This window comes from Cupressus sempervirens, chromosome 3 (assembly GCF_028749045.1).
Source record: "Cupressus sempervirens isolate cs-2001-9-10 chromosome 3, ASM2874904v1, whole genome shotgun sequence".
Taxonomy (NCBI): domain Eukaryota; kingdom Viridiplantae; phylum Streptophyta; class Pinopsida; order Cupressales; family Cupressaceae; genus Cupressus; species Cupressus sempervirens.
This window is the reverse complement of record NC_143120.1, coordinates 834,002,711-834,028,295: the sequence shown is the minus strand read 5'-3', so window position 1 is coordinate 834,028,295 and position 25,585 is coordinate 834,002,711. Positions and strand designations below refer to the sequence as shown.

At 36.9% G+C, this 25,585-nt stretch overlaps 1 protein-coding gene and 1 non-coding gene across 5 annotated transcripts in view; both read left to right on the top strand.

Moving 5' to 3' along the window:
- Positions 1-3,127: 3,127 nt before the first annotated feature.
- Positions 3,128-25,585, top strand: part of GSL05 (glucan synthase-like 5) — a 67,723-nt gene continuing 45,265 nt past the window's right edge. For 2 of the 4 annotated variants that reach the window (XR_016362741.1, XM_089822088.1), the window contains exons 1-5: positions 3,142-3,267; positions 3,355-3,518; positions 3,703-3,856; positions 3,978-4,065; positions 4,471-9,908. Coding sequence is in view for 3 of the 4 variants with exons in the window: in XM_089822088.1 (XP_089678214.1) it covers positions 4,549-9,903 (5,355 nt within the window). In the remaining variant the exon portion in view is untranslated. Of the gene's footprint in view, positions 3,268-3,354; positions 3,519-3,702; positions 3,857-3,977; positions 4,066-4,470; positions 9,909-25,585 lie in introns of all 4 variants that reach the window. The other 2 variants (XM_089822089.1, XM_089822090.1) reach the window with 2 other exon arrangements.
- On the top strand, positions 7,535-7,619 carry LOC149569368 (small nucleolar RNA J33). Its single transcript, XR_016363173.1, has one exon. It is a non-coding gene; the product is annotated as a small nucleolar RNA J33 (small nucleolar RNA).

Genomic DNA, 25,585 nt, shown 5'->3' with positions numbered 1-25,585 from the left:
ACAAATGGCTTAAAGGGTTGGGATTTGGACTTGAGAATTTATCTCCCCTCTCTTATCATTGAGATAGTGTGATAGGGTACGCTCATCCTGGCAATTCAGGGAAGTCGATATCCGGTACCTGCAACCTGCATAAAATTCATGCATGTACAAATACAATTTATACAAAACTAAACAAGCAATGGCAGGAAGTGGTGCATCGTGTAGATCCTGACTAGCAGGTGACTACGACTCCCTTCCTTAACCACATCAGACACACCATACAAAAGCAAACATGCAAAGAAAACACACACACCATACACATGCAAGTATGGGGTAAGTATCCATAAGAAAACACATATGATAATAAATCATCTTACTAATCATCATTAATAACTGCAAATACTGAAGATAATCATTATGCATACATGAAATGTAAGATACCAAGTAATCTCATCACATATCAACTGAATCCATAGCACAATATCTGATAGTCTTAAAACAATGCTACTAATCAACAACATAAAACTAGCTCTAAAAGAGTTCAGCAATGTTAGCAAAATGCGAACCAGAGGCAGGCACTACAATTCGATGGGGAGGTTATATAGTCTAACACATATATGGGTTTCATAAGGATATAAACTAGTGAGATCAAAGTTGGGACACAATGAATGCATAAAGGTCAAATGGTTATCAATCATCCAAAGCCCTTTATGGAGTATTTCTTCTATTCAAAGCTAGAGTACTAAAATTAACTCAAAAAAAAAAGTTTTAAAATGATAAAAGAAAAACACATCCAAAAATAATAATAAAAATAATAATCCAAAAAAAAGAGCCCCTTTTTTGGATCATCCAAAGGCCTTGTTTATCCTATTCAAACCACCACTTTTTCTTTCATGTCAAAAATCACATTAAAATCTCCTCCTAGTATAACATCATGTTTTTTCATTAACCTTGTCTAAGATAGTATTCCATAGCTTCTTCTTGTCTTCTGCTCTAATGAGACCATATATATTAAATTTTGGGAAAATTATATCGGTTGATCTATACCCAACTTCACACCATAACCAATTGTGTGACATTTTTGGACAATAAATCCAAAATTTATATGGATTCCACAATAAACCAATGCTGCCCAAGGTCCCATCGGATTCTCAGAAAACTCCATCTCATTTATCAAAATTTTGGAGGAACATGATTGCCTCATCCTTGTCTTACTTATTTTCTTATAGTAGGAATATATTACTTGGAAAGTTGTCTAATGAGTGCTTAACTAAACACCTTTTGTTAGGGACTATCAAACCTCTAACATTCCATGGGGTAATCTCCATTGTGCCCCAAGGGAGGAGTTTCCTCCTTGATCATCCTCTTAAATTTAAGAAGACTAACAATTTCCTTTGTATTAGCTTTGTCCTCCTTTTGTTTGTTTGTTTGTCTTCCTTCCTTTTCCTTTTTTCTCACACAATAGAATGTTACCTAGCTAACTAATTCATTAAGGGTTGATGATGCCTAATTCATCCTCTACGTGGCCTTTCCTCTTGCTCTCTATCATCCGATTCTTCCATATCTTTGTTAGGTCATCTTCACTACCATAAATAGGATTGATTTCAGTGGTGTCAGGTTTGGAGTATACTTCCTCATTACCAGGATACTGATTTTTGGTGCCTCCTTATTTTCATTCGAGGTAACCAATTTTTTTGGTTGGCTTTAAATTGTGTTATTTATGGTGCCTAGTTTTATAATCCACCTCTATGTGGTTTTGGCTTGAATTCTACGATTAGTTTCCTTATAATCCCTTCTTCTACAATGCAAACAAAAATTCTCATCTTCTTCAACCTCTATACCCTATATCAAGTCCCTTCCTTTTGCTATTAGGCAAATTTTTTTGGGTATTAGTCAAATGATGACCATACAAATGCATGCAAATATATGAGTCCTTTTCAAGGATACCAATGTCAAATTCAACTAGGTTTCCTCATGCACACTCTATTTTGTACATACAATTGTTTGACCATTATTCGACATGGAGTTTATATATATATATATATATATATATATGGGTTTAATAAGGGTATAAACTAGTGGGATCAAATTTGGGACATAATGCCTGCATATAGACAGAATGATTATTGATCATCCAAAGCCGTTTATGGAGAATTTCTTCTTATAGTATATTTATTCATGAAATTTGCTATAAGTTTTCTTAGGAAGGAATTTAATGATGCATTTGTTCCCCCAATTGTCTAACATCTAGGTTCTTATCTTAACCTTGCACATTTTTTGGCTTGACAACTCTTAAAATCACAACCATTTATTCACAAAATTCTGTTTCAATCTCAATTTCCTCCAATACATCAATTGTTTATAGACCACATTCCTCCTCTCATCATTGTCTGGTGCTTCTATGCTTGGTATCATTGACTTGCACCTCTGGTATTTCAGCATTGCTTTCCTTCCGATCCACATTTACTTCTTTCATATTTTTTAGTATCAGATCACTTCACTATTTTCATCAAAATCCTAGTGTCCCCAATCAATAAATATAATGAGCAAAATTCAACATCGTTTGACACATCAATTGAACACTCAAAATTAGCTATACCCACTACTAATATCTTTCCCCTACTCTATGTAAAAATTCTTCGGAGTCCATATTCAATCCTTACCACTTACTGATATAAATTAACCTAAATTACCAACTTAAAAACAATTATTTTCCCTAATAAGAAATCGGCAGGCCAATATTTTAAAAAAAAGCTGAAGAGTCAAATTTAAACGCAAGCACCCTCCTTCCTAGTCTTTAAAAGCTCACGAGTCAACTTTAAACGAAGGCACCATCCTTCGTAGTCCCGTCTCCACCTTTGTAGGAAAAATACAACTCTTTTTCTTCTTCAATCTCATCGAATACAAAAACATTGAGACTAAGCCTTCTTTTAACATCTACACCTCGCTTTCCTCTCTCTCCCATGTGACGACTTGCAGTGAGGAAAATAGGATGCAGCCTTCACCTAGAAATGATATGATATGAATATATATATATATATATATCATAAATACAAAATATATATTTGTAAAAGAAAACATAATTATACTTTTCGCTCCCATATTAAATAATTATAATAATAATAATAAAAAATAGACACATCAAACCAAAAGAAAAATTCAAAAGACACTCTACTTCAGAACAACGCAAACCGGCTGGAGGACGCGCAGGGCCCGATAGCGTAGCAGGCGGGGAGGGTTTGTTCACAATCTGGCGGGGCCCACACGCGTCCTGATGAAAAAGTAACGGTATTCTCTCTTTGACAAGCTTTTTAATTTTCAAAATTAGAGTTAAACTACTCAGATCTACCCCCAACGGTATTATTCTGGTTTTAGGGAACTCGTATTGCACGCGGAGCGGTTTTACGACGAGCGGGATTTTCTGAGAGTTATCTTTGCTTTGTCTGAGCGGTTTTTAAACACAGAGACTGTTTTGTGACAGTAATGATGGATGTGTCTGACGAAGAAGAATTATTATGATCATATGCTTTTGGTACAAGGTAGGCTTATGGTGGACATGTCTTCAGTTTTTTTCTTCCTTTTTTTGGATTGTTTTTTTTTGTTTTCATTTTAAAGGATTTGATTTTTTTGCGTGTAAATTTTAGTACAGAAGCGTTAGTAGTTCCAAATTTGTTACGGTACTTTCGACGCTGTAGTAATTTTTCCCGCTTTTTGGCTTGGCAGAGTTCAAACGTGTGCTGAAAACCTAAGGTGAAGATTGCTCAAAACCGGTGGAAGGTTTAAACTGGTTGTTATATTCGCATCGGGCTTTTAGATGAGGAAGATTGGCAGCAATCGGTCGGCATAAATCGAATAATTTGCCAATTTTCTTTTGAAGGTACGTAAATTGTTGTATGTTGATTGCTTGAGGTGGATTGGGGCTTTCATCTTGATTTAAGCTATGTAATGGTTAAAAAAGGAGGATATAAGATTGAGAAAGCTTGTGCGACTCGTTTCAGGTTCGAATCTGGGGCTCGGGCACTTTACAGAAGTTTGGATTAATCAAATGAAGGAACCGTCGAGCATTTGACATAATTTCTCTTGAAGGTAAGAGATGCTTCCTCCTAGTTTTGGCGGATATGAATAAGTCTTTTTTCGTTATTTAATAAAACATACAATTGAATACATGACAGAGAATCTCTGATGACGCACTCAACCTAAGTTTTAGGTTTGTTTCGGGAGTCCAGTAAGTCAGCATAGTAGTGAATCAACTAGGCATGGTCGACAGGGTTCAGATTTGGTGTCTCGAGTATATTCATTTAAAATGTTTAAAAATCAGTTAGATTAATAGGGAAAAATATACCAGACAGTTTGTTCAACGTATAAGATTGACCTGGTTTAAGTTTGGTTAATTGAATGATTGAAGTTAATTCTTTCTGTTCAAACATAGTGAACAAATTTAATAGGGCAATAACTAATATATTATCTGGTTTGCATTGGTTTTTTACTTAGCCGTTGGGGCTGGAGCACTGAAGTTTGGGAAGATAAGTTGAAAAACACTGAAAATAGTTATTAGGTTTTCTGTTGGAAATGAGTATTGTACAGAGGCTTCCAGTCCATAGGGGGCAATCTTCTGATAGCAGTCAGAATGAGGTCTACAACATACTTCCTGTGCACAATATGCTGGCAGATCATCCTGCACTGCGATTTCCAGAGGTCAGAGCAGCAGCCACAGCACTAAAAACTGTGGGTGACCTCCGCATCCCTCCATATTTTGAATGGCATTCAGAGATGGATCTTCTTGATTGGCTTGGCGCCTTCTTCGGATTTCAAAAGGATAATGTCCGAAATCAGAGAGAACATCTTATCCTGCTGCTGGCTAACAGCCAAATGCGGCTGCAGCCACCTCCAGATATTATAGACCAGCTTGAGTCCAGTGTGGTTCGAAAATTGCGAAGGAAAATCCTCAAAAACTACAATAATTGGTGTGCATTCCTGGCACGGAAGTCTAATGTTTGGATCTCAGATCGAAGGAGCGATGAACGCAGAGAGTTGCTTTATATTTCTCTTTATCTTCTTATTTGGGGTGAGGCCGCTAATCTGAAGTTTATGCCAGAATGTTTGTGCTACATTTTTCATCACATGGCAATGGAGCTTAATAGGATACTAGAGGATTATGTGGATGAGAGCACAGGACAGCCAGCTTTACCTGTTTATATGGGAGAGAATGCATTTTTGCTAAAGGTTGTTACCCCACTATATCTAACTGTAAAACTTGAGGCAGAAGCAAGTCATGGTGGTAAGGAACCTCATTCAGCCTGGAGAAATTATGATGATATCAATGAATATTTTTGGACTAGTAGGTGCTTTGAACATCTGGGATGGCCACTTAAATTGAATAGTAATTTTTTTCTTCTGCCTAATACTGAACAAAATAAAGAGGTTGGACGACAGAGGTTCAGAGGAATGCTGCAAAAGCAGAAGGTAGGAAAGACAGGTTTTGTAGAGCAACGCTCCTTTTGGAATATATTCCGCAGTTTTGATCGTCTTTGGATTATGTACATACTTTTCCTTCAAGCTGCAATTCTTGTGGCCTGGCAGCATAACGGACTTCCATGGGTAGAGTTAAAAGATAAGGATACGCAAGTTAAGATGCTTAGTGTCTTCATAACCTGGGCAGGCCTTCGGCTTTTACAATCTGTACTTGATGCTGGAATGCAGTACAGTTTAGTTTCAAGAGAGACTCCATTACAAGGAATACGAATGTTACTGAAGATCATTGTGGCAACAGTGTGGACCATTCTGTTTGCTGTGCTCTATAGTCGAATGTGGAAGCAGAAAAATCATGATCTTGATTGGTCAAATAAGGCAAACAGTATGTTGTATAACTTTGTGGAGGCTGCTTTTGTATTCATTGCTCCTGAAGTCTTGGCCCTACTTCTTTTTATTATCCCTTGGGTCAGAAATTTTATGGAGAAAAGCAACTGGAGAGTTTTTCATGCTTTGACATGGTGGTTTCAGTCAAGAACATTTGTTGGACGTGGACTTCGGGAGGGGATTTTTGATAACATTTCTTATTCTTTGTTTTGGGTTGTGTTGCTGGCTGTCAAGTTCTCCTTCAGCTTCTATTTTCAGATCAGACCTATGGTGAAGCCTACAAAGGCTATACTGAAGATTGGTTTAATCCCATACAAGTGGCATGAATTTTTCAAGAAGACTAACCGATTTGCTGTTGGGGTAGTGTGGGCACCAGTTATCTTGATCTACTTTATGGACACACAGATATGGTACTCAATAATGTCATCTATTGTTGGAGCCTTGGTGGGATTGTTTTCCCATCTTGGTGAGATTCGGAATATTCAACAGCTTAGGCTGCGGTTCCAGTTCTTTGCCAGTGCTATTCAATTTAATTTAATGCCAGAAGAACCTTTATTCAGAACCCAGGGGAATCTAAGAGTTAAATTAAGGGATGCCATCAGGCGGTTGCAACTTAGATATGGTTTTGGTGCCCAGTATAAGAAACTTGAGTCTACTCAGGTTGAAGCAGGAAGATTTGCTCTTATTTGGAACGAAATCGTGAGGACATTTCGAGAAGAGGATATTGTCAGTGACATGGAGGTGGAATTGTTAGAGGTTCCACCAAATGCTTGGAATGTTCGTGTCATACGATGGCCATGCTTATTGCTTTGTAATGAATTGTTGCTTGCTCTAAGTCAAGCTAGGGAGTTAGTAGGCACTGACAAGATATTATGGAGAAAGATAAGCAAGAATGAGTACCGTCGCTGTGCAGTGATAGAAGCATATGACAGTGTGAAGCATTTACTTCAACGAATAATTAAGGAAGATAGTGAAGAATACTCCATTGTTGTTAATTTGTTTGACGAATTTGACCAATCAGTTAACATGGGGAAGTTTACCGAGCGATACAGAATGAGTGAGCTGCCTGAAATACATAACAAATTGATATCATTGGTCAACGTCCTGAAAAAGCCCCCAGTGAAGGACCAGCAGAAGGTAGTTAATGCTCTACAAAATCTCTATGATATTGTCATTCGAGATTTTCCTAAAGAAAAGCGAAGTATTGAGCGACTGAGGCAAGATGGACTTCTTTCTCAAAGGAGAGATGGTAAGTTGCTATTTGAGGATGCTGTGCAATTACCTGATAAAGAAGATATATCCTTCTATCGCCAATTGCGTCGCTTGAGCATCATTCTGACATCAAGAGACTCAATGCACAATATCCCAAAAAATCTGGAAGCAAGGCGTCGAATTGCATTTTTTAGTAACTCTTTGTTTATGAACATGCCCCATGCACCACAGGTGGAGAAAATGCTGGCTTTCAGTGTCTTGACTCCCTACTATGACGAGGATGTTTTGTATAATAAAGAACAGCTGCGTACAGCAAACGAAGATGGCGTTTCAATTCTGTTCTATCTCCAGAAGATATATCCAGATGAGTGGGACAATTTCTTGGAGCGGATGCACCAGAATGACATAAAGGATGATGAACTGTGGTCAACTCATGTGAGGGAACTTCGCCTGTGGGCATCATACAGAGGACAGACACTGACTCGAACTGTTAGAGGAATGATGTACTATTCCAAGGCTCTCCAAATGTTGGCTTTTCTTGATTCAGCATCAGAGATGGATATTCGTAATGGCTTCAAGGAGCTTGTTGCCACTGCTTCAGGAACAGAAGATGCCAGCGAATTTAGATCACAGAGTTTTCCATCTGGGCGAAGCATTGGCAGTTCAAATAGTGGAGTGGGAATGTTGTTCAAAGATCATGAACGTGCAACAGCACTCATGAAATTTACTTACGTTGTTGCTTGCCAGATTTATGGTGCTCAAAAGGCAAAGAAGGATCCACGAGCTGAGGATATATTGTATTTAATGAAGAATAATGAGGCTCTCCGGGTTGCTTATGTTGATGAGGTCTCCACAGGAAGGGACGGTGTGGAATACTTTTCTGTGCTTGTTAAGTATGACCCACATTTAGAGAGAGAGGTGGAGGTTTACAGGGTGAGGCTACCAGGGCCACTAAAACTTGGTGAAGGAAAGCCTGAAAATCAAAATCATGCCCTGATTTTTACAAGGGGGGATGCTGTGCAGACAATTGATATGAATCAAGATAATTATTTTGAAGAGGCTCTGAAAATGCGCAATCTGTTGCAGGAATTCACAAGATATTACGGTATCAGAAAGCCTACAATTTTAGGAGTCCGTGAGCATGTATTCACAGGCTCTGTTTCTTCTCTTGCATGGTTTATGTCTGCTCAAGAAACGAGTTTTGTAACCCTTGGACAACGTGTACTAGCAAACCCTTTAAAGATCCGGATGCACTATGGTCATCCTGATGTTTTTGATCGCTTATGGTTCTTAAGTAGGGGAGGCATCAGTAAAGCTTCAAGGGTAATAAACATCAGCGAGGACATATTTGCTGGCTTTAATTGTACGTTGCGTGGGGGAAATATCACACATCATGAATACATCCAAGTTGGCAAAGGGCGAGATGTTGGTTTAAATCAGATATCCATGTTTGAAGCCAAGGTTGCCAGTGGAAATGGGGAGCAGGTTTTAAGTCGGGATTTGTATCGTCTTGGTCACCGTCTAGATTTTTTCCGCATGCTCTCTTTCTACTACTCTACCATTGGATTCTATTTTGGCACCATGCTGGTCGTCCTGACTGTGTATGCATTCCTTTGGGGTCGGGTTTACTTGGCTCTCAGTGGAATTGAAGCAGCAATAAAAACAGAAGCAGATAATGAAGACAACAAGGCACTTGCAGCAATCCTCAATCAGCAGTTTATCATTCAGCTTGGTTTCTTCACAGCTCTTCCAATGATTGTAGAAAATTCTTTAGAGCATGGCTTCCTTAAAGCTATATGGGATTTTCTAACCATGCAGTTGCAGTTAGCATCTGTTTTTTATACTTTTTCAATGGGTACTCGTACTCACTTCTTTGGCCGAACAATATTCCATGGGGGTGCAAAGTATCGTGCTACTGGGCGTGGCTTTGTCGTACAGCATAAACGGTTTGCTGAGAATTATAGACTTTATGCGCGCAGTCATTTTGTGAAGGCTATTGAACTTGGCTTGCTACTGATAGTTTATGCCTCATACGGTGTTCTCAGCACAAACACATTTGTTTATATTCTTTTAACCATCTCAAGTTGGTTTCTTGTTCTCTCATGGATCATGGCACCTTTTTTATTCAACCCATCAGGTTTTGATTGGTTGAAAGCAGTCTATGACTTTGATGATTTTATGAATTGGATATGGTACAAGGGGGGGATCTTAACTAAGTCAGATCAAAGTTGGGAAGTCTGGTGGAATGAGGAAAATGACCATTTACGAACAACAGGACTATGGGGAATGGTTGTAGAGATCATCCTAGATATTCGTTTTTTCTTTTTCCAGTACGGCATTGTTTATCAGTTGGGTATTGCTGGGGGAAGCAAAAGTATTCTTGTGTATCTTCTTTCGTGGATTTATGTGGTTGTGGCCATTGTGATTTATGTGGTTATTTCATATGCTTGTGATAAGTATGCAGCAAAACAACATATCTACTACCGTGCAATACAAGCCTTGGTTGTTAGTTTGACGATTTTAGTAGTGGTCATTTTGCTGCAGTTAACCAATTTCAAATTCACTGATTTGTTCACCAGTATCCTTGCATTCATACCAACTGGCTGGGGTTTAATCTTAATTGCTCAAGTGTTCAAGCCTTTCGTGCAATCTTCTATAGTTTGGGATACAGTTGTTGCAGTGGCGCGGTTATATGAAGTTACATTTGGTATCATTGTTATGATTCCAATGGCTGTACTTTCTTGGTTGCCTGGCTTTCAGTCAATGCAGACTCGTATATTGTTCAATGAAGCATTCAGCAGGGGACTTCAGATATCCCGTATCCTTGCTGGCAAGAGGTCTAATCCAGGATACTAGCACAGGTAAGGCCAGACCTTTAGCAACTGTAGACATTTGTGCGAATAGACTTATGAATACAATCCATCAATTTTTCTTACTTAGAAGGATTGCCAATATCAGTTCTTTTATGTTTTCTCATGGCCAGTTAGATGGCTTTTAATATTCAGAATATAGAAAGTCAATGCTCTTTTAATGTCTGCACTCGTAAATTTATATGGTTTTTCACATTTAAGGCGTAACTAAATTCAGTGATGCATGGGTGGGAACGTTTCCCCAGGGGTTATTTAGGTGCCTAGCACCCATCATGTTTTGGGAACATGGGGATGCATCAGAAGTGCCCCCAATTGCTCCTGCTATTCTGGCTGCATATGGGAAAACCCATTCAGATGGCTAGAAAGATCTGGGGATGTCAGTGACGTTCCACAGCTGTCCCTGAATGACAGGAGCATTGAAACAGGTCCTGGGATGGCAGGAGCATTGAAAAAAAAACATTCTCTTCATTCTAAGTAATTTATCCAAGCAGGAAAAAAGGCTTCTGCTACTGCCGCCAAAAAGTTGCTTGTTACGCTTAGCTTTCGCAATTTGAGTATGTTATCCAAACAATAGAATGGGCTATCTGTACCCTGATGACCTCCAGAATTCGCTGCTGTCCAAAAACAACTCAATCACATACACAAGACACATCATATAAGCATCATTTTAATGTTTTTTAAAATAATTTTTTAATATATGTTACATATACCATTATCTCTGAGAGTGTTAATATTTTAGCAGTACCTTATTATTTTGATACAATTATGGATCTAGTTAATAGATGTGGATGGAATATCACTTTTGTGTAAGCAACAAAGCAATATATAGCGCACATAATTTTGTTACTTTCCTCTTATGTGTGAATTGTTCTTGTTGTTATGGACCATTTTATGTTTATAGTTTCTTTCCTCATGATATTTCCCAGATTTAAAGAGTGCCTGCATTGAAACGGTCTTTTTCACATTTTTCATCTTACAAAAATTAGCCCAGGAGTGGAAAGTCTAAGGCTTTGCATGTTTCTTCTAACACAGACACGACAAATAGTCTTTGTTGTTGCAAATGCGAGTATAATGTTTATCTAGCAACTAAATCTCCACAACCTGTTTTCTATGCTCCCCATGGATGCACTCCCCAACAAATTTGACCTCTATTCCTGTAGGGGACATTTCGGGGACTTGGATGAATAGGAAATGTCATCAATCCCATCTCTGAATTTGTACTAAAACAGGAAATGTTCTGGTTACTTGTAGTGTTCTAAGAAAATACTTAGGTACATTAGGGGACAGCCAACCTCACCATCCCAAAGACAGCTAGCCATCCCCTAATGGCCCAGACATGTTTACTGTTTTGAGTTTATACTCCATACAGCTGGGATGAACCACCAACCTTCAGCACTAAATGTAGATGCTAAATAGATATCTTATTTTCCGTTCGACAGGTTTGAGGACTGTTTTAAGAGGGAGAACACACATCAGCAAATAATTTTAAAATGCTGATTTTATAGTCCCTACCTTATTTATGCTGTCACGTCTGTCTGGTAGTTTTACGATATGGAATCATTTTAATCAGATTTAATACCAGGACTGTCATAGTTGTATGAAGGCCTTTTCTTTACATATTGCTAGTGTAAGAGAGAGTTAAGCCCTCAAATACACTTTTCATGTTATTTATATCTCAGTCCATACAGGATTTTGCATGCTTACAGTACATATAGGTAGTAAAAAATCTCATTTCCTGTGTTGAGGGTCAATCGTAGGTTCAACTCAGTTATCCTAATTTCTATAGCAGGTAATAAATGAGCAATTTCAACATCAAAAGGAAATGCTTACCTTGTAGTTTTTATATAATATTACAGATTTTAAGGCCAGTTTAAGAGGAAAAAATAAAAAAACATGTTTCAAAATGTTCATGTCATCATTCTGTACCTGCTGTCATTTCTATCTTAACAGATTACCTGTTAAGAGGGGAAAATGTACATCAAAAGATAATTTTACGATGCTCATGTCATCAGTCTAAATACCTGCTATTGCAGGACTGTACTACAGCTTGACAAAGAAAAAGCTTACTTTGATCAAGTTTGATGTTAGGACTGTTGTAGCTATATGGGGGCTTTTCCTGAAAAAGTGTTCCTGTAAGATAGAATTAAGCACTAAATGGTATTTATCATCTTGCTGATATTGTTGGTCTATACAGTTGATATATACATCCATTTATGGAACAAACTTCTTCAAGGGAATCATCTTTTCATGCCGAAGGTTGATGGTCCACCCTAGGTATATGGAGGCAAATCAGTGTTAATGGATGTTGATTAGGCACAGCTGCCTATTTTGTATGTTTTTGTCATTTTGTAGTCAAAACTTAGAGTGTTTAGGCCTTTCGTTGTACCTTTTATTTAATATGTATGCACATTGATAATGATAACTATAAAATTATGTCAATTCAAGTCTAATGTTACGTATTAAATTTTGTATAATATTTATGATGAATTCCTTATTGATGTTCTTATTTATGATGAATTCCTTATTGATATGTACATCCATTTATGGAACAATTTGTTCAAGGGAATCATCTTTTCACGCCAAAGGTTGATGGTCCACCCTAGGTATACGGAGGCAAATCACAGTGTTAATGGATGTTGATTAGGCACAGCTGTTTATTTTGTATGTTTTTGTCATTTTGTAGTTGAAACTTACAGTCTTTAGGCCTTTTGGTTGAACCTTTTATTTAATATGCACGTTCATTGATAATGATAACTATAAAAATTTGTCAATTCAAGTCTAATGTTATGTATTAAATTTTGTATAATATTTATGATGAATTCCTTATTGATGTTCTTATATGATTATTTGGAAAATTCTTCCTAATATTTAATAGCCCCCTAAATAAATGGCCTTCTAAAATGGTGATCTTGGAAACTTGTTTTCCTTGTTGGAATCATTTTCCGTTGCACCAAAAATTCGAACTGTCAATGCCCTATACAAATGCTAGATTTAACTTCATGCACCTCCAAGGAGGTGCTGACCACTAAGTCAACAATCTTCCCCTCAGCACCAATTGGGCCTTAAGCAACCACTGAAGGGAGACTTGAACCCATGACCCAAGGCTGTGATACCAATTGTTGGAATCATTTGCCGTTGCACAAAAAGCTCGAACTGTCAATACCCGATACAAATGCCAGGTTTAACGTGACCCATTGGAGGCGGTTAAGCCATGTCACAAATCCAAAATGATTTTCTAACCGCCAAGTCAACATTCCTTTCCCATACTGTCCCTGTCTTTGAATGCTTGGGAGCGTAGTTTGTTTTAGTTTACCCCTATCTGTAGGCTTGCTCAGTTTTGAACTCAATATGATCAGATGCAGAGGCATAACAAGAGATCCAATATTTGAAAATTTTCCATAATTTTCAATAGCCCTCACCAAAAAATGGTCTCCAAAAAAACCGATTTTGGAAGCATCTTCCTGTTCCATGCTTTACCTGCTTTCAAGACTGGGGGGACCATAGCTTGTTTTAGAATACCACCCATCTATAGGAAGCCTTGCTCAGTTTTAAATCCAATATTTATTATATACAGAGGCATGACAACTGATCTAGTTACTATATGATCAGATTTTGTGCATATTCTGTAGCTTTAATTTCTCAACCTTATATAGTATGTCACACTGACAATGGAAACTAGAATAAAAGTAATTAAATTTTGTTAGTTTGTATATTGATTCTGAAATGAATTTCTAATTCGGCCCTAAGTTTGTGGTTAGTTTTTGTTGTGTTTGGGTATGTCAATTCTTTTCCTCCAGGTTTGGTATGGCTAGATAGGGCTGTATATTATGTACTATAAAACCAAAACCATTTACTGATTTTTGCTTATACCACAAAACTCAAATAGTAAAATTTATTACTTATTATCAAGTTATGTATATATACTGCAAGATAAAAACTCAATAGCCATCTGACAACTAAAACCAATCCCACCCACTTCTCATCTGTATGCTGCTTGCTTGAGATCTGCAGATCTTGCAACTTATAATGAAACATTTGTAAGCAGTGGTATCTTTATCTTTACCTGTTTTGTTTATAAACATTTATGACACTTTTAAATCAATTTGATATCTTTAATAACAATATTTCTGCATTTTGATGGTACCCTGATTATATAAATGGTTGTGGTTGAACTCAACAACAATGTTGAAATACCTTATCTATATGCCCTGCATTGTTAACTGCTTTTGTACAGATATTCGATATCTTTCTGTCCTCCATCCAGTGTTTGGAAATGAAGCAACTTAGAAACTGATTTCTGAAGAGTGAGATCATTTTATTTTGTAGCCAATGGAGCAAAAAAGCAATATTTTGAGAGTTCTATTGTTATATGTGCTTATTCTTCTGATATATATTATAAACAGTTCAAAAAATATCAGTGCAGCCAAATAACCCTTGAAAATCATTTTTCTTTTGGGTTCAAATCTGTACAAACCATGTGCAAATGGGGGCTTGGATCTGGACAGAGACCTATTTGGCAGGGTATGTACACCATTTTTGGTAATCCTAGTAACCAAGATCTTGTACAATATATGGACACCAATTTGGCAATCCTAGTAACTAATTTCTTGTACGATATGTTTCTATAATAAGTATGGTGAATGTCTTACGATATGAATAATTGAAATGTCCTATATTTTAGAAAATTTCCTTTTTTTAAAAATTTGCGTCCCTTGCTGTTGCCTCATTAAAAATTCCATCACTTGCTGTTCCTGAGACACATCCTTGCATTTTCTGCCTTTACTGTCCTGGAATCACTGTGAACTTATATGCTGGGAATTTCTGGTTCTTAAGAGTGCATAGTAATAGAATTTGACATCCTAGTTTCTCAGAGGTTTTGATGTATTCACATTAATCCATCTCAAAGAACAATTTTTTTATTGATTGTTTCTCTTCATTGGATATAAGATGAGGTGCATTAAATAAAGCAATGTAATTCTTAACATAGAGATTACTCAGACTAGAGGAACTGCACTTCTAATGATGCCAGAAAACTTAATTAAACATTATATGGACACTAAAAGAGTGAGAAATCTTCTGGTTATTGTGTACTTTCTTATATTTGTTAGAATAACTTAAGCAAATATATGCAGGTTTTGAGGGTCTGCACCAGGTGCACAATGCTCATGTATTGTACTAAGTACAGTTCCTGTAAAGCACTTTTTATGAGTACTCAATATTGAAATTATGTAACTGCATACCATTCCCATAAAAAATAACTATTGGCTGACTAAGTATGTAACATAGGTACAAAAGTTGGAAGAGGTGTACTTACGTACTAAATGGATTGGAAATTGGCATATCTTGAATCCTGGGAAACAGATGCCATTTGCTAGCCTAAATGTAAGATTTGAGTTAATACAAATAAAACGTCAGTGAGAAGGCTTGATGTTTTGAGCACCATCAAAATATTGGTGTTATGAGGTTGGTGCCTTCGTCCCCTCTAGGTGGAGGTACTGTTCAATATAGACTGATGAATTTGCGACAAGTGCTTAACCACCACCTGTAGATTCTTCTCTTTGACTCTTGTGACATTCATTGACAGCTTGAGCTTTTGGTGTAACGAAAACGGTGGTTCATCTTGTGATGTGGAGCCTAATTAGACTCAGAGGTTTTTTTTGGCATGGTTTTCTCGTCATATTATTTCTACAGGTGTAAGACCCCTCCTCTTATGCATTAAATAAAACCATAGTTGTTCAAATCCAAAGGGTATTTTGGTAACAATGGTCTTACATATACCTTCATGGGAATTTTCATTGAGGAATTAGAACACCATAATGCGATAACCTAATGTTAGGTGTTAAGATAAATTAATGTGCATAAAATTCATAGGGCTACATGTGGTAAAATGTTATAGTGATATACTATGGTGAGTATGGATTATCTATATGGGAATGATAACTAAAAACAAATGTAAGTTCGGGTTACTTTCATAGATGCGTGAGAGAGTAGATGATTTAATTGTGATAGAAATTGAACTAGAGTTTAACTAAAATAAATAGGTGAGCTAGATATGTTGGTTGAAGTTGTTCTCATCTACCCCAGATGCTATGAACAATTACCAAATCAGTGATGACATAACTAGTTCAAATTTTGCTTAGTTGACTTAAGTAAATTTAGGGTTATGCCTCATCTCAGGATAATAATGGGATGATTTAGTAATATTATCATAAATAATTAATTTGAAAAAGGGAGTATGACAAGAAGAATGTGCACTAGATGGAAGGATTCTAAAATGGCAAGGAATTCGACATTATGTGAGATTCTAGTGTAAATTATTTATGTTGTATTTGTTATTGGAGGGTAGTGATATTTTTCTCATTTGGATGACGTGATGATCTCATGTGTTGTTGTTTAGGAAATTTTATAGGCATTGATATTTTGAATCCTCTAGACTATGTGATGATTCCATGTGATATTATTTAAGACATGCTTACCCAACTACCTTACGTTCTATAGGCCATGATGATACTAATTTGATACATTAATTGTGATACTTTGGTTATCAGACATGGTTCCATGTGATGTTAATTACTTATGTTTTAGCATACTTGTCTATTTGGGGTTATAGTTCATATATCATTATCATTAATGTGAATAATTTAATCATCTATTTTTTATTTGCATCCTACATTGGTGTATGTAAGTTGATTTTACATTTGGAATAGATAAGAATGATCATGGTGTATTATGTTTAGGAATGTGGATTTAAGTGTGTCAATGAAAGTGGATATTTAGATTTGATATTTTAATGTTTTGAATTTTTTATACGAAAATGATTAGAAAAGGGAAAGTTAATTGGAAATGATGAAATATGCAAGCCTAATGTTGAATTTGAAAGTGATTTATTGCACTTATTTAAATATTGCTTATATTGTTTTCTTGGACTACTGATTCTCGAGTGTAGTGTGCAGGATTTTAACCATGGGGTTTAATGAGGAACTAAGGCTTAAGCCCATGTGAACATGACATAGCCAAGGTTGAATCAATGGAAAGGATTCAAACCTCGTTGTAATGTGTTTTGTTTCGTAAACATGAATTGTATGGGTGTGTAATAGTTTAATGCATATATAATTAGAGACATGTCACTACAAATGTGATGTGTTATTTTTTATGTGTCACTTGACACTTGTGTTGTCTATGTATTGATGACTTGTCATTTAGGGTTTTGGGAAAAAGTCACCTAACCTAAACCTAACCCAATGCAATACCCAAGTTAACCCCTTATGATAGAGTGTTAAGAGAAATCTCCATCAAGGGAAATTCGAATTTCAACTTCCTATTAACTTTTGAGGATCAAGAAGTGGGGCTAGAGGGTTATTTTGGTGAAAAATAAGTGCTCTCATGATAGTACTATGAGTTGAGGGTCTAAATTTGACCTTTAGTAGGTCTAGATGACCTTGGGAACCCTTCAAATATGTCACTTTTTTAGAATTTCGAAATTTAAGAATTCACATGTTCCTTCCACTTGGTCAAGATTACAATTTTTAGAAAGGGGCAAGGATGTAAGAAAAGGGAGGCTTCTTGTTTGGGTCATTTTTAACTGAGTGAGAAGTTGGAGGTTTTTTTTAGAGGGCTTGCGGGAAATTAGTGGGTTGTCTACCCACTCTCTAACTTTAGAGACTCTTATGGTTTGGAAGCTTGGGAGGGAGCTCTTCAACAACCATTCAACATCATTTTGCAAAAGAATTTAAGGTTGGTCTCTTCTTGCCCATGTAGTAGTTTTCTTCAAAACTTTCATAATGGTATTACATTCATGAGTATGAAGGAGTGTGAGTTCATGTTGTAAGCAGTTTTCATGGTATTATATTGTGATGTAGTATTCATGTAAATGTTTGAATGGTGTTCCATGCTGTGGGAAGATTGTGGTATTGTGGGGTTGAGATGAAATGTGTTGTTGCATTTGGTTTTCTCTTTGTTCTCCATTTTGTTATGTATGTTGTTTATGGGTGTAAGAACTTCACTCACCCTTTGGGAAGGGAAGAAAAGTCCAGGGTGAATGGTTAGTTGGGCTTGAAAATGTATTGAGAACCTTGGAGTATGGGCTCCATTGTATGCCTTAATCATTCATATCTTGCTGGGGGTGATAAGGGAAGTATGGTGTATGAAGGAAGTTTATGGAGTATGGGCTCCAAGGAAGTTATAGCTAATGGTAGTGTATTTGGAGGATGATTGTGAAAGCCTCGAAAGGATATGGAATCTTTGATTTGTGAAAGCTCCGAAAGGGCATGAAATTTGTTTATTGCAGATATTGTTTGATATGGCAAGTCTCCATTTGAAAAACACACCTTCACCTTATGTTCGTGGTTCCATTGGTGAACCACTGTGAAATATCCTTGGGATGGAATTGTACAAGTGTTGTAATGTGATGTATATGCATTGTGAGATTGGAATGAAACCTTGTTTGAGCCTTGTTCCCCGAGCTCGGGGGTGGTCTCTTTGGAGGCCTATGGTTGGGAGGAGAGTACCCATGGTTCTTGTTGTTTTGCTGTGATGCATTTGCAGATTTTGAGCTCATGGGAGCAATGTAAACAAGCTTGGAATGGTCATCTTGTAGATGTTGCTTGAAGGAGAAAACTTGTCTTTGTGCATTGTACATGTATTGGAGAATCTCTCTCCATCTTATTCATGTTGTTTCGATGAATGATTGCATAGTAGAAAGGAAGGTCATATGTAGTTGTATCATTGTTTCATTAATATGCATTTGTATGTAATGAAATTGAAAGGTTGGAAATATCAGTGTAGGAAAAATGAAAGGGTTGCAAGAAAGTTGGTCATGGGGACATTTAATGCACTCAATGTTTCTTTGGAAAGATTAAAAGTAGGTTGATTTATGTTTATTGGCCTTATGAAATATTGTGGGAAAACTTGTATTCATTCAAATTATTCTTGTAAGTGATTGTCAAAATGTAATTAGTAATTTTATTCATAGTATCATTGTAGTCTTGTAAGAATGTACTAGGTTAAGTTCATGGATGATCTTGCCCATGAGTTTTACAAGATTTAGATTGATTGTTTTGCAAGAGTTTAGTATGTCATGGTTTCCTTAAGCTTTAAGTTTCAATATTTCAATAGTCTTCAATAGAATATTCACATTGATACATTAAATAGAATGTTAGTATTGACATTTAACCCGATCCTATAACTAAATCTCATGTCAAAAATACATTAAGTATTGAAAATAGTCTAGAGGAATTCAAGGTATAAACATACAAGGCAAGTGATAATTGGAAGTATTCATTTCAGCCCTCTGGATTTTGCACGGGGATGAAGAAAAAAAAGGATTCCTCTTTGCCTATACAAATTAATAAAATATTCTTCAAAATCTTCTAAATAAGAGATGGGTTCACCATCCTCTTTGGAGAGATAGTTTTGGAGAAAAGAAATGTATATATATGCAGTAGAGTCTAGTTTGGAATCCCACTACATGTCGAATTCCACCCTTTCACTCTTTTTCTTTTTGCGACCTTACTTGGTCCCCACCGTAGGTACATGTGTACATTCCAAGGCATAACTCGCGGGTTGCCTTGGGAAGCCAATTGGGGTTGTTTCCTTGTCATGTCGATGGACCCCATCCTTGGGATTATAAACAAATGTAGGTTTGTACGTATGTATAAAGCCTTTATCAAGGCATGCCTTGAAATTCCAACCCAAGCGCTTGAGGAGGTAGGCGAGTGTGAGGATTATGGTCAACATGTGACTCAACCGTTCGACAACCAAGGCAAATACTTGCCCACGTTATTGCAGCCTCCACTGCCGCCCATTTAAGTGCCTGGACAACACGTTGGGATGGGTGTTGGGAAATTATTGAGGGAGAATGGGTAGTCGTGAGAAGTAGGAAGGCGCGTAGACTAAGGAGGAGAAAGTGGGTGCATGTAGAAGGGAAAGAAATTAGTGAGGGGATGTAGGTGTAGGTTTACTAAGGTGTAGTGTTAGAAAATTGTGTAGGATATTTAAAAAGATTTTTTTGTAGATATGGATAAAGGTTAGAGCTTGGGAGTTTGTTAGGAAATAGTTAGAAATAAAATTGGGGATGTAGTGGTAATTAGTAACCTTTTAGGATATGTAGAGTGGACTTAGGAATTTGAAAATAAATAATAAAAATAAAGTAGATTGTAAGAGGAAGGTTGGCGGGGATTGGACGTAAGTTAAGAAATATGAATGTATTGGGAAGGTATTTTAATAAGTGGTAAGATTCAAGTGTAATTAGTAGTCTTGTATTATGGTGATGGGGTATGTAATTATGAATGGTGATAATCATGTATTTAATATTCTCATTAAAGTTAACTCTTTATTATTGATTGGTGCACTTTAAAAATAAAATAAAATGCTTGAGTTAAATAGTAAATGACACATTCCATACGTTAGTTGTCACTTAAACTATACAACTGTTACATATCCCGATCTTCTAATCAAATTGACAATGTATAGTTCCTTATGAGAACTCCTAAGTTATCTTTCAAAAATAAAATAAAATTTGGAGTTATGTATTTTCCCTATAATTTTGGGCATGACAACAGGGGTTTGGGGGCAGCACCCTTAAGACAGGGTCAACCCTTGCGGGGTCTTGGGTAAGTGCCCCAGGGGCGCTCCCTGTCGGAGTACAGGATGGAGTCTGTGAAGGTTTTTGGGGGTAGCGCCCCGAAGCCAAAAATGCCCTTATATTGTAAAAGACGTCGGCTGCTATATTTCTTGTTGGATGACTTATTCTAGCCCTAATTTTGTAAGTGGCGAAAGCTCGTATAAAAAGGCTTAGGGTTAGGGATTTCATAATGTAATGGTGATATGGTAGCTTCTTGTGGTGGTATTGAGCTGTAAGGGATTGTGGATTGTAATTACTGGATAATAATAATATTCGACTTGCTGTTGGTGGACGTAGCCCAGGGATTGGGTGGACCACGTTAAATCTTGGTGTCTTGTGTTCTCTTTTATGCGATCAACTATTTTCTGGTATTGGTTATATTTGCATGTAATTGTTATTTTTGTTTGAGGTTAATCCTAACAAGTGGTATCAGAGCCAGACGATCATCATTTTATTTTATTTAGCCACACTGTCATTTTTTATTTTGGTGATCCTCTGCAAGAAGGTCTCACGGTTGAGTGGGAGCGATGGCAGATGAGGGTAAGCTGAGGGTTGACAAGTTTAATTGGTAGAACTTTCAGTTATGGAAAATGCAAATGGAGGACTATCTCAATTAGAAGGATTTATGGAAGCCGTAGGAAGGAAAAACTAAGAACTAGGGAATTATGACAAATGAGGACTGGGAAATTTTAGATAGAAAGGCACTTGGAAGCATTCGATTATGCTTGGCACCATCAATGACATTTAACATTGCAAAAGCGAAGACGATAGAAGAGTTGAAACCCTAGCGAAACTGTATAAAAAGCTCTCTACTTCAAACGAGGTATTTCTCATGAAATGTTTATCTAATAAAAAGATGATAGAAGGAGGATCTGTTGCGGATCATTTAAATGAGTTTAGTACTGTTACTAGTTAGTTATCTTCTATTGGTATTAATTTTGATGAAGAAATTAGGGCTCTCTTGATTTTGCATTTTTTGCCTGAAAGCTGCAATGACTTGGTAATGGCTGTAAGTAATTTTGTTTTTGGATCTAATACCCTAAATTATGATGATGTGATTGGTGTTATTTTGAGTGAGGAATCTCACAGGAAAAGCTCAGGTGGATCTACATCAGGAAGTGCTTTGAACGCACAAAGTAGAGGAAAGTCAAAGGGGAAAAAGTCTCAATCTAGAGGACTGAGAGATGCTGGTATTGTGGTAAACCACAACATAAGAAGAAAGATTGCTGGACTTGAAAGAACAATGAAGGAGATAAATCAGAAGGGAACAAGGAAGCAAATGTGATAAATGAAGGAGATAAATCAGAAGAGGATACTTCGATTCTTTCTTTAAGAAGTATTGATGATTCATGGGTTTTAGATTTTGGTGCTTCATTTCATGCTACACCTCATAGAGGTTATTTTATTGATTATGTCCAAGGGGATTTTGAGCTTGTTTATTTGGGGGATAATGAACTTTGTCAGATTGTTGGAAAGGGAAAAGTTAAGATTAAGTTGTAAAATGGGAATCATTGGCTACTACATGAGGTAAGACATGTTCCAAGGCTGAGTAGGAATTTAATTTCAGTAGGGCAACTCGGTGATGAGGGTTGTGTAGTTACTTTTAATGATAAAAATTGGAAGGTTTCAAAAGGTTCCCTTGTAGTAGCAAAAGGTGTGAAAGTAGGCACCTTATATCTTTGTACAAGTCATACTGTTCCTTGTACTTTAATTGTTTTAGAGAAAAATGAATGTTCAAGAACAGTTGTTGCAATTGAGGAGGGAGAACAAATGATTCTTGTGGATTCTGATATAGCACTGTGGTACAACAAATTTGGGCACATGAGTGAGAAAGGTAAGTTTTACCGTGTCTAAAATGTGTTAATATGGATTTCTATGAAAGTTGTGTGTATGGAAAACAAAAGAGGGTGAGTTTTGTGAAAATTGGGAAGGAAAACAAAAGTGAGAAATTAGAGCTTGTGCATACATACAGATGTATGGGGACCAGCTTAGGTATCTTCCCTTGGTGGCTCTCATTATTATGTTATATTTATTGATGATGCAATCAGAAAAGTATGGGTTTATTTCGTTAGACATAAATCTGATGTATTTCAAACTTTTAAGAAATGGAAATGCTTGGTTGAAAATGAGACTGGTAAGAAACTAAAATGTCTTAGATTTGATAATGGTGGAGAGTATTGTAGTCATGAATTTGAAGATTATTGCTCCACTAATGGTATTCGTAAACAAAAAACTGTTCCAAGGACTCCACAGGAAAGTGGAGTGGCTGGAATGCATGAACAGGTTTATAATAGAGCATGCAAGAAGCATGAGGTTGCATGCTGGGTTGCCCTTAAACATGTGGGTGAAGATTGTCAATACTGCTGTATATTTGATTAATAGAGGTACCTATACTCCTTTGGGCTGTGGTATTCTAGAGGAAGCATGGACTGGTAAGAAGATGAATTATTATTCTCTGAGAACCTTCGGTTGTGAAGCTTTTGCTCATATAGATTCTGAAAATAGAACCAAGCTGGACGCTAAGTCAAAGAAATGTGTATTTGTTGGATATGACATTAATGAATTTGGTTATAGGCTTTGGGATTTTACAAATCATAAAATTTTGAGAAGCAGGGATGTCATATTCAATGAGAAAGTGTTGTACAAAGGTCTATTGCAGCAACATGAGAAGAAATAAGATAATTATGTAGTGCTGGATGATACTCCAAAAGATGATGTTCTAGCAATTCCTCATGATGTGCAACAACCGGAACAACAAATACCATACACCCTAGTGAATGTTAGAGGGTCAACAAGGCTAAGTAGACATCCAAAAAGATTTTCTCCTTATATTCTATTTTACTTATTGGTGCTGGCAAACCTGAATGTTATGATGAAGCTGTGCAGGTGGATACAAAGATTCAGTGAGAATCTGCAATGAAAGAAGAAATGGACTCTTTGCTGAAAAATAAGAGATGGGATTTATGCAAGTTGCTTGCAGGTAAAAGGGCTTTATAGAATAAATGGGTTTACAGGTTGAAAGAAGAGGATGGCGGTAAGAAAAGATTCAAAGCCAGGTCAGTTGTAAAAGGATTTGCACAGAAAAAATACATTGATTTTGATGAGATATTTTCTCCTATTGTCAAAATGACTTGCATTCGCACTATTTTAAGTATTGTGGCTATTGAAGATTTGCATTTGGAGTAGCTTGATGTTAAAGCAACCTTCCTTAATGGTGATTTGGATGAAGAGATATGTATGGCATAGCCATAGGGATTTGAAGTCAACGGTAAGGAGAACTTAGTGTGTAGATTGAAGAAAAGTTTATATGGCTTGAAGCAAGCACGTCGGCAATGGTCTCTGAAATTTGACAGTTTTATGCATGAGCATGGATATAATAGGTGTCACTTAGATTATTGTGTTTATTTTAAGAGGTTGGATGATGACAGCTACATTATTTTATGTTTATATGTTGATGATATGCTTGTAGCTGGGTTTAACATGGATCACATTAAAGGGTTAAAAGAACAGTGAACACATTCATTTGCTATGAAGGATTTGAGGGTAGCAAAACAAATTCTTGGTATGAAGATTTGCAAAGATAGGAAGAGCAAAAAATTGACATTACCTCAGGCTGATTATATCGTGAAAGTGTTGCAACATTTCTCTATGAAGAATGCTAAAGCTGTGAGCACACCTTTACCTGGTCATTTGAAGTTGACTAAGGAGATGTGTCCCAAGACATAAAAAGAGGAGGATAAGGTGTCTAAGGTACCTTATGTTTCAGCTGTAGGAAGCTTGATGTATGCTATGGTATGTACTAGGCCAGATATTGCACATGCAATGAGAGTTGTTAGCAGGTATATGAGTCATCCAAGAATTGAGCATTGGAATGCAGTCAAATGGATTCTCAGATATCTGAGAGGAACAACCGGTAAGTGTTTACATTTTTGGGGCTCTACTACTGATTTACAGGGCTATGTTGACTTAGATTTGACAGGAGATATTGATACTAGGCGGAGTACTACAGGTTATGTATTTATTGTTGGTGGGGTAGCAGTGAGCTGGGTTTCTCGATCATAGAAGGTTAATTTTTTATCCACTATAGAGGCAGAGTATGTTGCTGCTATAGAGGCAGCCAAGGAGATGATGTGGCTTCAGTTCTTCTTGGAAGAATTGGGACACCCTCAGAAGGATACTTATTTGTTTACAGATAGTCAGAGTGCCATTCATCTTGCAAAAAATTCAGCTCTGCATTCAAAGACAAAACGTATTCAGTTACGGTACCATTTCATTTGGTTAGTTTTGGATGATGGACAGTTAAAGCTGGACAAGATACATATAGATGACTATCCAACGGATATGTTTACAAAGGTTGTGACAAGGGAGAAGCTGAATTCCTTTTCAGCTTTGGTTGGTCTTCTCGACTGAACAGAATAAAAGAACTGTAGAGTCCAGGGTGGTTTGATATATTCTAGTGGGAGCTACAGTTTTAGTAGTGCTATGATTAGTCTCTAAGTGGGAGGTTATTGTTGTGGAGTTTGATCAATCTCCAAGTGGGAGATCATTGTGATGTGGAGCCTAATCAGACTCCGAGGTTTATTCGGCGTGGTTTTCTCCCCATATTATTTCTATGGGGGTTTAGGGGCAGTGCCCCCAAGACGGAGTCAAGGGGTAGTGCCCCAGGTGTGTTCCCTATCACAGTATAGGGTGGGGTCGAAGTGCAACGCTCTTGCGGGGGTTTTATTGGACGAGTTATTCTAGCCCTAATTTTGTAAGTGGCGAAAACTTGTATAAAAAGGCTTAGGGTTAGGGATTTCATAATGTAATGGTGATATTGTAGCTTCTTGCGGTAGTATTGAACTATAAGGCATTGCGGATTGTAATCACGAGATAAAAATAATATTGGACTTGCTGTTGGTGGACGTAGCCTAGGGATTGGGTGAACCACATTAAATCTTGTTGTCTTGTGTTTTCTTTTATGTGATTTACTATTTTCTGGTATTGGTTATATTTGATGTAACTGTTATTTCTGTCTGAGGTTAATCCTAACAGTTCCAACAAGTGG